At 38.4% G+C, this 14307-nt stretch overlaps 1 protein-coding gene across 9 annotated transcripts in view; it reads left to right on the top strand.

Moving 5' to 3' along the window:
* The window catches only part of Hdac9 (histone deacetylase 9), an 893084-nt gene that overhangs the window by 632425 nt on the left and 246352 nt on the right, over positions 1-14307 (top strand). For all 9 annotated transcript variants that reach the window (XR_004946518.1, XM_036205789.1, XM_036205785.1 and 6 more), the window contains one exon: positions 5174-5307. Coding sequence is in view for 8 of the 9 variants with exons in the window: in XM_036205789.1 (XP_036061682.1) it covers positions 5174-5307 (134 nt within the window). In the remaining variant the exon portion in view is untranslated. The remainder of the gene's footprint in view (positions 1-5173; positions 5308-14307) is intronic.

Genomic DNA, 14307 nt, shown 5'->3' with positions numbered 1-14307 from the left:
CATCAAATGAAACTGCTAGAGTATGATACACATTGGAAAATTATTTACAGATGCATGTTTTTAAGTAGAGATGCTGTGCATTGCCTTGCACTCTGCTAGCTCTTGGCCCAAGAATGTGCTTAATAAATGCTATTTATTAATGCTGGTAACAGATGTTCTGAGAAGGTGTGAGTCTCCAGGCAGATACCAGAAGTGAAATAAGAAACTGAATGCCAGGAATTTGGAATCAAATTAGTAGTTCTTTGTCTAAAGTTTTTTTGTCTAGACTCAAATTTCTTAATTGACCCTGAGGATTCAGCTTACCTAAACTGGGTCTTACTAGACAGACTGCTGGAGACATGAGCAGATTCCCTGGACTAAAAAGTCACTTAGCTGTATAATGGTTAAGAACAGGAAAGACAGCTGTGGTGTTTTGAGTGTAATTGGCCCGCATAATCTCATAGGGAGTGGCACCATTAGAAGGTGTGGCTTTGTTGGCATGAGTATGGCCTTGTTGGAGGAAGTGTGTCACTGTGGGGCAGGCTTTGAGGTCTCCTATGCTCAGGATACCGTGCAGTGAGTCAGTCCACTTCCTGTTGCCTCTGAGTCAAGATGTAAGGACTCTCAGCTCTAGCACCACATCTGTCTGCATGCCATACCATGCTCCCCACCATGATGTACTGATCCTCTGAAACTGTGAACCAGCCCCAATTGAATGTTTTCCTTTATAGGAGTTGCTGTGGCCATGGTGTCTCTTCACAGCAATGGAAACCCTGACTAAGACAAGAATATACTTGCTGCTTCAAATACATCATCACATTTACTATGCTGAAAGCCATAGAAAACAGAGTTCAAACTTATCTAAAATATCCAAACTTTTCAGTTTATGTGTGTGTGTGTGTGTGTGTGTGTGTGGTGTGTTCATGTGTAATTTGTATGTATGTGTGTCTGTCTGTGTGTATGTGTGTAGTGTGTGTTGTGTGTAGCATGTGTGTATGTGTGGTGTGTATGTAATATGTGTGTTTGTGTGTATTGTATGTATATATATGTGGTGTATGTGTATATGTGTGTAGTGTGTGTGTGTGTGTGTGTGTGTGTGTGTGTTTCTGTGTTTCTGTGTGCACATGTGTGAGGAGGTGTCTGTGTTGTAGAAAGCTTTGTGAGGTTTAAAACTTCTGAGGTTTAAAGCACAGGTAAAGGTTTCAAAGACTATTTTGCGTAAACATTTTTCATGAAAAAAATGGGTCCTTGGGTTTATATGACAGCTGCTAACCAGCAGGGCAGAAGGTGTAAAACAAAAGTTGAATTCCATATGGTTCTCAGGGAGGGGAGCAGTCTCTGTTTCTGAGGAAACAAAAAGGAAGAGGAAAGGGATGGAGAAGGACAGGCTGATGGCTCACCTTACAGTTGACCTGTTAGCACCTCATTGATACATCATTAAGATGAGTCAGTGAAACTCTGGGGTTCCAGAGTTTATTTATCTCCCCTTAAATTCAAATGCCTTTCCAAGACCTCCTGGACTTTGTGTTACAATCTCCAGATACAAGGCAAGACTTTGTAGCTACCAAGGCTTGTTTCCTAATTTTAGTTTTCTTGACAGTGTGTGTTCTGAAAACTTTAAAAAGGGGAAATTTATTATCTAAATGGGCTTAGATTTATAAAGAAAAATAGAAAAAGTTAAGTAACATGAATGATTATATTTTGTGCTCTTAAAGGATATATTTTAATGAGGCAAATATTATATTTCTCATTTCTATATTGTTTTATTACTTGTTGTAGTATGAAGCAGAAGTTGAAAATTTATTAAACAGCTTTGATTAAGTAATGCAACCCATAAATCACTTTGATAAGGATGATCACCAAGACACACATGTGCACTTTGTGATTTTCCTGTCGCCCTTCCTTGCTGTTTGCCTCGGGTCTTGTCTGCCCTTTCTGGCATCTTCCTTTTACTTTATTTAAGAATAGTCACTCATGTTGGATTTTCTACAAAATGAAAACAGTGAAATTGTGCAAAATGTTTTATACAAATATAAAATGAAGTAAAAGAAATGCACTTTGGCTGAGAGATAAGAGGTGTAAGGCAAAGGACAGTATATCAGTGACGGCTACTTAAGCACCACGAGTCCAAGCAGATCTGCTGGCTGAGTTAATCAAGATGGCTGGATCACAGAATGCAGACCCCTCATTCCTGAGTTTCCTTACCTATGCTTTTCACTCACTCATCCCAGCATACTCTGGAGGCCCTGCTTTATTCCAAACAAAGCTGCAGAAACTGGGAATTCAAAAGTTTTTAAAGTAGTAAACTACAGCCTGTGCTTCTGTAAATCTTACTGTCTAATGAAGAAAAGATAAAGTTGACAAAACTATGGTATTATGTCCTTTTCATCAGTGTCCTGAAGGAGTCCCCAGAACATAGAAAAAGCTGAGAGGTCAGACATAATGGTAAAGGAATCTGATTTACAGATCTCAGGTGGCATTTTGTTGGGTAGGTATCATTAACACTGAGCCTTGAAGAAAAAAATGGAATGAGCCAGCTGAGAGGTGGAGTTAGGCAGAGGAGGAAGGACTTGGGCATAAACGTAACAGCATTTAGAGAGATCTCAAGCTGGTAGGTTATGACCTTTTTGAGGAATGTAAGAAAAGCCTTTGTTGTAGACACAGAAACCTAAGAGAGGCTGGTGAACAGAGAACTGCAGAGGAGGGAAGGGACTTATCTCTGCTGTACGATGGAATGTCACTCTCATCAGTGAAGCAGAGTCTGTGAGCAAAGTGGCTGCTATGAGACAAGGACAACCAAGTAGCTGCTTCCCAGTTATCTTGTGAGTCCAGATTAGAGAGGATAGGACTGTGGATTGTATATGGTTTGAACCACAGAGATAAGAAGTGAGTGATTCAAGATCTGTTCGGGAGGGAAAACAGACAGGACTTTGGAGTCTAGGAAATATCAAGGGGACAGCAAGGTTTCTGGTGTGAGCAATAAAGGATCTTGAGGTCCCTTGTAAAACTGAAGAGCACAGAATGTGGTTTAAGATCAAGAATTGAAAACCAGAGGCATTAGCATTTAGGAAAACCATGAGGCATTCAAGGGGTGATTTGGGCATTCAGATAAATAAGTGTGTGCTCGGCAGCTAGGAAGAGAGATCGAGGCTGAGAAAAGTTCCAGGAGATCAGGAACAGACATAGCAGTGGGTTTTGAAGCCAGTGAATCTTAAGAATGGATATTATTTGGAATAGTAAAACAATATTTTCTGACAGACGTAATTTTTACCATATGGTTTCAAGATGTAGATGTCATTCTTCTGCATGATTTTAGCACACTCAAAGGGAAATACTTTCCCATCTTCAGTAACATCTCTTTAACATGATAATATAGGTCCAAGAGAAAATAAAGTCAAAGGCTGGCATTTATAAGTTACAAATTGTTTTCATTATTGTTCTTTAACTTCTTATCATAGGTACCACCATCACCTTGAATGTCCTTGAGCTGTCATTGATTGGAAGATGCTTGATCAGCTAAATAATTTCTTATAAGAGACAGTTTTGTAAATAACATTATCGCTTGCCCTGCCAAAATCCTATATTATGTTTCACTAATAACTTTTTTCAACAAATTTTTCCCATTACAGGGTATAACTAAAATATCACATATACTAAATTCTGATGCTGAATTTTATTATCTATGAAATCTATAGTGAATTATAATTGATAATTGTTTTTAAAAGAAACCTGACAAGACTTTTGCGATATCATAATGTCTACCGTTGGCATTGCATGGCTTTGGATTTGATTTGAGTTGTACAGCTCTGGACTTGACCCTACAGGTTCAATGAGGGAAAGAAGAAAGGACAAACACACAGACACAGGAATAGCTAAGCTGGGATTGGGTAGGCTATGTGCTCTGATGGAGATGTACCATCAGCCCAGGAACTCAGCATATTTGTTCTATAGCACTGAAGGAGGAGGTGGGTTTATTGTAGACAGCTGAACAAGGAAGTGAGTTATTATATACAAATGAACAGGAAATGAATTCACTGTACACAGCTGAGTGAGGAGGTGGCTAGCTAGTCTTGGTAGAAGGTCTCTGTAGGGGCACAGTCTCAGCTTGCAGTTATCCTGGAGGAGGGTAGTATAGATAGTTTCTGCAGACAAAGTCACATCCAGGATGAGGAAGCTGCAGTCATACTGTCTACATACACTGGGTTTAGCTGAAGTCCAACCCTTTGTCAATAGGAATACCTGGGCCGGGCCTTGACATTCTGTGTGCCTACGGCAGTGGGAACCTTGACATGACTGTTCTCTTGTCAATGACATGCATTCCCTCAGGACTTCATCTGCTCCTCATTGATGTCACTGACTAAAACGTCAAGGGAGACATGATGATAGAAAAGCCTCTTGTCAGGCCATGAGAAATGCTCTAAGTTTTAGGTTGTAGTCCACACTGGAAGAAGAAGCTGTGGCTGATGGTTTCTGTATAAATTGGTTATAGCTACAGGCAATCTTTTGTAACATACATATTTAGACCAGAAGGTTTTGTCATTCTTCCGAGCCCAGCGAAGGGAAAGCCTTTTTGTTCCCATTGAGTCTGAGGCATAGGGTCCTTGACATGGCTGTGCTCCAGTCAACAATACGCATTTGCTCAGGACTTCGTCTGCTTCCCACAAGGTGTGCTTCTTATATTTTGGCATATATTACAATAGAGGCATAAGAAAGCAAAGGAGCTTTCTGAACAACTTTGATGGAATGCTAAACTGACTAGGGAAGACACTGGAAATCCTCCAGCTTATTCCAAGAAATAACCCTAAAGTGAAATTCAAGTTTACTCATAAAGTTACTTCAAGATTTTAAAACTATTTACTTCATAACTTCTCTGACAAAATTAGAATCCATATTGAAGTGAATTTTCTACCTCAGAGGAGTTCACAATTATTTGAATTGTGTGAAATACTAATAAGACTGCATTATGTATGTGATAATACATGTGTGTATATACATCTTTATATATCACTTTACATATTTATTGACCTAAGACTAGTTTATCCATGGTAGATGTTTTGCATACATTTTTCAGACACACAAGTTGAATAGCTGAGACATGGTCTTGAGAATGGCGTCAGACTACTTACTGTATCTGATAATGCATAGCAATATCTTCTACTATGCAACCTTTGATTGTGTTTTCTTTATCTCAAAGGAATTGTCTATGACCCTCTGATGCTGAAACACCAGTGCATCTGTGGTAATTCTACCACCCACCCTGAGCACGCTGGGCGGATACAGAGCATCTGGTCACGGCTACAAGAAACCGGGCTGCTAAATAAATGTGAGGTAATCCTGAATTGGCCACACTCTTTTACTTACTTAAATAAATCATGTAAAGAGGGCGAGTATTCATTTGAGTGGTAGCAGAAAAATGCTAACCATGCAGGCCATGCAGGACAAACCCTGATTGATGATGTGTCAGAGTCACAAGTGGCATAGAACTTACAGTTGCCTGTGGGCTGGATGCATAGTAGGTTCTCAATGTTCAATGGACAAACACACAGTGTGTTCTACAACTTTACTGTGATAAATGAAGTATAGCATAATTATTGCAAATAGGCATTGATAATCAAGTTAATCTGAGAAACTCTTTGCAAAGTATTAAAACTAGTAAGTTTTATTTATTGTTTTGAACTATGCTTGCAACTCGGATCCTTACCAGTTCTGCCTAGTTGAAGTCAGTATGTTTAAAGATTGATAGTTCTCACTGGAACAAGTCTTTCTGCTTTATTGAAATGACTAATTGATACCTTTCTAATTTTGTGATAGGTTTGAATGTTTAATTTTACTAATATTCCTCTAGGCTTATATCTTTAGATTAATGGTGAGCCCCATGCCCATTTAAATGCTTGTTTATTTAGGCTTTCACAGGTTAAAAACAAAAATGGTAATAATTCAGAAAGGTTCACATAAAATTTACAAAATAAACAACTAACACCTGTTTGATTTATTCATTCTGAGTTTCCATTTTGTCTAAAATCCAGTAGCATTTTATACTTGGGAGGCAGAGGCAGGTGGATCTCTGTGAGTTCGAGGCCAGCCTGGTCTACAAAGCAAGTTCCAGGACAGCCTCCAAAGCTACAGAGGAAACCCTGTCTCGAAAAAAAAAGTTTGAGATTTTTTCAAAGAAAAATATTCTCCATATATTTTATTGCTTTGTTTTAGCATTTCTTGATTGAGAAGTTTGGTTTGGTTTGGTTTTTTTGCTGTGTTTACATTGTGTTTTAGACATATGCCAAACATTGGCAGGACAAGTCTCACAGGACAAATAGCATTCACCATGTTGGAGTTGGGTGGTTGTGCTTCTGTGTGGATCAATGAAGGGGATTCAGCACAGTTCTCATTTTCTGGGGGTGCTGTCTGGGGAGATAAATAGCATTTATTTGATTATAATGATGGTCTGCAAACACTAATCTATTAAGAACATATTAAAATCACTATACTTCAATAAAATAACAATTATTTTAAGATTTATTAGTATTGCTATTATGTATTTTATTTATGTGGATGTCTGTGCTGCACGAGTACATGCACACCATGGGCATGCAGATACCAGCAAAGGCCAGAAAGCATTGGATCTCCTGGAACTGGAGTAGCAGGCTGCTGTGAGCCACCTGTTGGCAACCAAGCCTGGGGCTGTATAAGAACAGGACATACTCTTCACCACTATCCTCTCTCCAACCTGAATAAGAAACAATGTTAGGAGTTTCAAGTTACCTGGAAATTGTGCCTGGATATCTGCATGACATATAAGTTCTAAGATAATGTTTTTCAGTGTTGATTATGTTAGTCATTTATAATTTACATATCGTTGGTATTGACCCCAAGCGTATCTTTGAAAACTCACAATAGTGTATTATTTTTAGCTACCCAAAATGCAGTCAACAAAATTACCACTCAAATTCAAGTTAGTTTAAAGTAAATCTGTAGCTAGACTTCACTTATTCTAAGACCTGAAGCAGGAGAATCACAAATTTAATCATTGCTTTAGTTATTGAGTGAATTCAAAGCCAAGATAGGTAACTTAGACAAAACCTACCTAATGATTTTAAAAGTAAAAAGTGGACATACCTTAGTCTTAGAACCTTTAATTCATAGCATGGAAAGAAGCAGAGGAAAGACATGAGTTAAAAAAAATAGTAGCAACAATAATTAAGACAGACAGTTAGATACATATGTGTAGAAATGTAGATGCATAGAGAGACATTCTAAAACAGATAGAGTACTCCCTTGGCCAAAGGCAGTTGACTGTGTTTGATGCTGTTACTTATAATTGTCTGATCCTTCCTTTCTCTTTGTTTATTATTCATTGTTTATTCATGTTAAAGCTTAATTAGTTCAACAATATATACTGTTATGTAGAAATATTAATCTTTTAGCTTAAAAGCATTGGTAATGCCTTACAGTTCATTAGCAATTGAGGTTGTGATTGAGCACATCAGAGTAGTGTGGACAGTGCTAGCATCACAAGATTACCTGTATGTTTATGATGTAATTATCAAACATTTTTCATATTAAAAGTTTCTACAGCCAGGCAGTGGTGGCACACACCTTTAATCCCAGCATTCAAGAGGCAGAGGCATGCAGATCTCTGTGAGTTTGAAGCCAGCCTAGACTACAGAGCAAGTTCCAGGACAGTCAGGACAACACAAGAAACCTTGACTCAAAAACAAACAACAACAACAACAAAAAAAAAAAAAAAACACACACAAAAAAAAAAAAACACAAAAAAAGGTTTCTACTTTTGATTAAATGGATTTTTCACCTAAAACAGGCAAGGTGAAGGAAAATGATCTGGATTTATTCCTCCTTTCCTGAGTAAAGGACTATCACTCATCTTTTGCTATTGGCATCTGTATTATTTGGGAAAAGGCTTTCATAGTCTTTGGAGAATTTTAGAGTTATCTTTGAAGATTTCATGGTTTTGGATAATGTGATTCCAAGGCCAAACTCGCCTTGAAAATATCCCTATGGAACACATGAAGTAGGAGAATGAGGAGATGTGGGTTTTTGTTTGTTTGTATGTTTTGTATTGTTTTTTGTTTGTAGGCTGATCTTAAGGGACAAAAACTTTTATTCATGTGAGCCTGAATGATACACCTTTGAATCTGCTGAAGATATTTTCCTGCTTGGCAATTTTTTGGTCCTTTGTCAGCCTAGGCATTGTTGTTCACATGTCTTCTGCATGCAGGTCTTTGGTGCACCCTGTGGCAGCTGGCTTCTTCCCAGGGACATTAGCACAGAAAGATCATTGACTTGAACACATTGTCTGATGGTGGTGTTCCTGGGATTTATTGCCTGAAGACTGCTTACAAGAAGAATTGCAATATGGAATGAAAGGAATGTAGTATAGATACCACTGACCTTAAAATTTTCAAGTATTTCAAGTGATAATTCTTTTCTGGCCACTCTTCCTTTTTAGTCCCTTAAATATATAACTGTATTGTTTCAAACCACACAAATTAAGGTTATATAACCCTGCCTGATTTGGTGCAAACCACAGAATGAAATGCTACAACAAAAAAGTTGATAAGAAGAGGTCAGATTTGTCCCAGCCTCTCTAAAAAAGCAGTGGACATCCTTTTCACAGGTGACCCCCAAGTGAACAGATAACACAAGTGAAAGCTGAGGTCAGGGAATTAGTTCTTTGTTTGTGTGCTTGTTTTTGTTCGTTTTGGGTTTTGTTTTCACTCAGTCTAGCCACATACTGTTAATCCTCCTGCCTTAGTGTGGTGGTTTGAATGAGGACTGTCCCCCAAAGCCTTGTGGTCTTGAACACTTGGCTCCCAGATGTGGTGCTGTTTGAGGATATTATATAACATTTTGTAGGTGGAGCCTTGCTGGAGGAAGTACATCAGTAGGGGAAGGCTTCTTGTGTATGAATGAAATGTGACCATCCAGCTGCCAGGCTTTCCTTTACTGCTGCTATGCCTTCCCTGTCATGATGGACTCTACCTCTCTGGAACTTTGAGCCAAAATAAACCCTTTCTTCACCTGAGCTACCTTTAGTCAGAGTGTTTTACCACAGTAACAGAAAGGGAACTAGTACACACCGTCTCCCAGTTAGAGGCGAGCACCACCCTGGCTGGTTGGGATCAGCTCTTAATGTAGACTAAGCACAGATGTCTGGTCAAGGTGTCTCTGTTAATGCACATAGACCCCTTTAAAATCATAGCATGATGCAGCCATGGGCATTTAGGTGAAGAAATGACTGCCCAGATGAGTTTATTTGCTCTTTGATTTTATATTTTTCCACCTAAATTTAACTTCTAAAGCCATTAAAAAAAATAACACTCATTTTTATGCACTTCAGAATGTAGCATACTCTGTCTGGGATGATTTTTAGAAATATTCAAAATAAGGTTTTAGAAATTTCAGGAAACAAATTCAATGCTTTTTCCTGGAGACTTTTTCTTCTATATAGAGTAAAACATAGACCCAAGGGGGTACACAATAGTTTCAGGATATGTTTTTTTTTTCCCAATTTATTTAACTAGAAGAATAATTAGAAAAATAAAAAAAAAAAACAGATTGTTTCAAAGAAATTCAGTCCATGTAAACATAGTAGCATCTATAACATTATCCAGGACTCTCCTGAGCCACTTCATTACTAAATACACTTGCAACAATACATTTTCTTCCTGGATTTCTTTAAATTCTTTTGTTTTGTTTTTTGTTTGTTTGTTTGTTTTTGTTTTTGTTTTTGTTTGTTTGTTTGTTTGTTTTGAGACAGGGTTTCTCTGTGTAGCTTTGCGCCTTTCCTGGAACTCACTTGGTAGCCCAGGCTGGCCTCGAACTCACAGAGATCCGCCTGGCTCTGCCTCCTGAGTGCTGGGTTTAAAGGTGTGCGCCACCACCACCTGGCTTCTTTAAATTCTTTTTAAACAAGAAAATTCTTTATATGAATGTATCAATGTATTAAACCTTTTGTAAGAATTCTAAACTTTCTATCTCATACTAAACTATGTTGATGATTTCAATTCTCACAAACAAAAACAAAACCGTAGCAATTAAAGAAAACAGAAACAAAGTACAGCATTGTATGGGGAGGCCATGCAGGACCCTGGGCTGGTAGAAAGAGAAGGAAGCCTCCCACCCTCAAAGGATTCCTAGTTTTTGCTCCTGGACCTTCTAACAGAATTAAAAGCAGTGAGAAAATTGGCCTGCCAGAGTTAGCTTACGCACTCCAACAGAATAAATTGGGTTGCAGCCCTGGTGGGTGTGACTATTTAATAAGCAACACTATAGATTTAAGTAAAGAGAACCAAATGCATTTCTTCTAAAGTGTCTGTGGGGAGGGCTACAGGAAGTTACACCTGAGCTCCTTATGCAGGTCCCAATCCATGAGAACTAGCAGTAGTGTAGTACTTGTGGGCTCCTTCCTCGTGGGTTGAGTCCTGGGTCTGATACGAGGTTATCTTCATGCCCTTAGCAATCCGAAAAATGTCCTCTCATGAAATCACTTGTTCACATGAGACAGAATATATTCATTTTCATAGAAAAGGAAAATTAACTAGGAGTAAGATGCGTTATGCCAACACATCCCTTTCTACTGTCTAGATCATTAAAATTGTACTTTGGAGATACCATTTTCTTTCCAGGTCATTATGAATATCTATGATTAGAAATCAACATGGGTTTACAAAAAAGAAATCTTAAATGTTTGTTTATGTTAAACAAAAACAAACTAAAACTCTAGGGGATGTTCAAACACATCTAATCTCCAACCCCAGTGTTTTTTATTCTGCAGGCCTGGATTAAGGACAAAAAATTTGTATGGCTCATATGTGCCCAAGTGATCACTATGTCTTGGCAACTGTGATGCACCTGTTCAGTGGTGTTTATCAAGCATTTAAGTTTCCTACATACCTCTGTTAGGAGGAGGCTAAGGAGAAAAGACAGACCCTGATTGAATGTTCATACAAACACAGACATAATTACCAAGTCTTAATAGGGTTTAAATCATGAGTTTTGCATTTCTGTAATTATTAAGATTCTTGTTGAGTAGGCTTAGGAAAGGAAGTGATCAAGACTGTGGGGTCCTATCCTCACTATCTGGCAGCACCAGAGGCTCACTCAGTGAACAAAGAAAAGAGCAGGATGCTAAGCATTAAAGCAAGGGAGCAGCACCCCAGACCTTGTGTTGAGTAACCTGCGAACTTCCTGTTCTTCTGGTTTCATCTTGTATTGAAATTACAATTCACCCAGGACAAAAGACAAGGACCTCCATTCTGCCAATGAGCAGCATACAGACTAGGTGATTTTATACTTATGAAGTAACAGTGATATCATAGAAATAGCATCATTTAAAATATTAAAAGCATTATTTCTTTCTAAACAAATAAGTGATCTACAAAGCAAATATTTGTTTTATTAATTAACCAAAATAAATTCCTCAGAGATGATTGGTCACTTTTATATTTAACCTTGATTCTGTCTTTAATCATCTGTAAACCTTACATTATCTAACCTCACTGATTATTGGTTCTTTTGTGTCTACATGAAGGTGTTAGGTAGGATATTTTTGCTCAGATGGCTTCCATCTTTAGTATTGTATGAAATCAGAATTGCCATGGAGTTCATCTGAGATATACATTCTTAGCTTACAATTAGACTTAACTCTCAATGATGTTGTGGTAAACACATTGCTGTTAGTTTGTGAACTATAGTGTGATTTGGCTCTGCTGACTAGGCCTGATTATTGCCAGAGAAAATACAAGTCCTTATTACATTAGAACACGGTGGTTACATGGGATAACCTCTTTTGGCATGGTATGGCACTGTTTTTAAAAGGCTGAGGCAGTTAGTAGTCCTCCATGCCAATACCATTTAATGTTCTCCCCTACTGAATCATTCATACTTAAGTTAGTGATTCTCTTGGGAACAAAAAACAAAGCCAGCAACTTTTTGGGTCACTATGAAAACTGGATCCAGAGGGGTCATTTAGAGTCCTCTTCAAAAATAAGCTCTTTGATTAGGTAGCCTTGTTTCCAAAGTATGTATGCTCCTGAAAAGAAGAATATACTCTTCAATGGGGGAAAAATTGCAGATTAACCCATCATCTGTTAGAAATGCACTTGTAGTTGTTTTCCAGAAGCTTCCATAACTTCCAGCCCCACCAAGCCACCCACAGACATTTGCTTGCTCTCACATTTGTTTTGAGAATAATAACATTTTATAATGCTTTTGTTGGATTGCATATTATGTGGAATTTGCATTGCCTCCTTGTGACTAATATTGAATAACTTTGTTTTGCTTAATTTATAAGGAAAAAAAAACCCTAAGCAGCACACTGTGCTGAAATGTTTAACTCTTTTATTCAAGTGCCAACACAAAGTAATTACCAAACAATTCTGGGACATAACCAAGCTACTGTTGCCACTTCTGGGACTTCTCAAGCAGAGACCAAGTTTAGTGGGAAATCATAAGATGGCCCTGCAGCTCAGAGACAGGACCTCTAGCACACTTCCCTGAACACAAAACTAAACTTAAAATACTTTTTTTCAAACCCATATAGGGAAATACATTTCTCTGTGGAGAAGCTTCAGAAATACACAGGCTTTTTTGACATCAAGACTGCAAAGCCCAGAGACTGCCGGTTAATGAAAACCCAATTAAACATCTGTTTTACAGAGCACACACTCTAACTAGGTGGCAGCACACAGCAGCTTACTGTGTTGTTTAGTTTGCACGAATCTTTTCTAGCATGTCTGTGCTTTGGAATGCAAGCACAGAGCAGTAGCCAACTCCAGCCAGGAGGCTCATGAATTGTCTCTTAAGAATATGGTGTTTGGACCCTAACTGTCATGCTGGAACTCTCATCCAATAACTGATGGAAGTGGATGCAGAGATCCTAGCCAGGCCCCAGGTGGAGTTCCAGGAGTCCAATTGTCAAGAAAGAGGAAGGACTGTAAGACTGTGAATTGTTGAGACCAAGACTGGAAAAGCACAGGGACAAATAGCCAAACAAATGGAAGCACATGAACTATGAACCAAAAGCTGTGGAGCCCCCAGCTGGATCAGGCCCTCTGGATAAGTGAGACAATTGAATAGCTTGATCTGTTTGGGAGGCACCCAGTCTGTGGGACCGGGACCTGTCCTTAGTGCATGAGCTGGCTGTTTGGAACCCTGGGCTTACACAGGGACACTTTGCTCAGCCTGGAAGGAGGGGACTGGACCTGCCTGTACTGAATCCACCAGGTTGAGCTGAATCCCCAGGGGAGTCTTGGCCCTGGAGGAGATGGGAATGGAGGGGAGGGGCTGGGGGAAGGCGGAGGCAGGGGCAGGAGGGGGGAGGACAGGGGAACCCATGGCTGATGTGTAAAATTAAAACACAAATATAATAAATTAAAAAAAAAAAGAATATGGTGTTTGGAAAGAGAGCAGATGAGCTAAGTGTGCTGTGTAAGTTAGGGGAGTGTGAGGCCTTGTTTCAAAAAGCATTTGTATCTCATAGTATACTAGGCCCTCATAGATAATCATAAAAGTCACTTGCAGCTTATAACAAGGATTTCAAATTTTAAAAAGTCTGCAAAACAGTAAATATTAGTCTGAAAAAAAAAATAAAAAGGAAACAGAAAAAATTGCCCTTCTGCCTGTACCTAGAATTTGAGGCAGGGCTGCTTGAACAGCAGCATTGTGTCCAGTCTTAAAAGTGAATAGTTACATAGCTTTTAGATTTTTAAAAGCTTCAATGTACAAACTACACAACATATTTATTGAAAAAAAACTTTGTTATATGCATGATTACTGCTTAAAATGTGTTTTAAGCCAAACTTCTAAATTATTTATAATTAAAAGGTACTTATGAGATTCTGCTTCAGAAAATTATGAATATTGAACAGTTAATGTAAGGGATCAAAGTTTGGGATACCCTTTATTTTCAGGCAAACATAATCATTTAAACTTGATGTAAATAAAAATTAAAAACATATACCATGTATAGTCATTACTTCTGAAGACATTTAGAGTAAAATGGGGTTTGCCGGTTCTCTAAAGGGTTTTAGAACATTTAAAAATATTAATTGAATTACAATTACTGAATTAAATAATATTAAGGCAAGTTGAAGAAGACAGGAAAGAACTTCCTACCCTCCTTCCGTACTTTGTCATCTCCAGTATTAGTTAGTTACTCCAGTATCTGGAACTCACTTGTTAGTGAGAAGAACACATTGCTTGCTCTCTCTGGCATGGATCTTGACTAAGCTGTTAGATCATGTATTTAGGAATGAGGGAGTTACAGTTACAAGGGTTTACTGGAGACACAAGGGGTAATTACTCAGAGAG

Source organism: Onychomys torridus, chromosome 14 (assembly GCF_903995425.1).
Source record: "Onychomys torridus chromosome 14, mOncTor1.1, whole genome shotgun sequence".
Taxonomy (NCBI): domain Eukaryota; kingdom Metazoa; phylum Chordata; class Mammalia; order Rodentia; family Cricetidae; genus Onychomys; species Onychomys torridus.
Note: the sequence above shows the minus strand (reverse complement) of the source record. Positions and strands in the feature narration are given on the sequence as shown.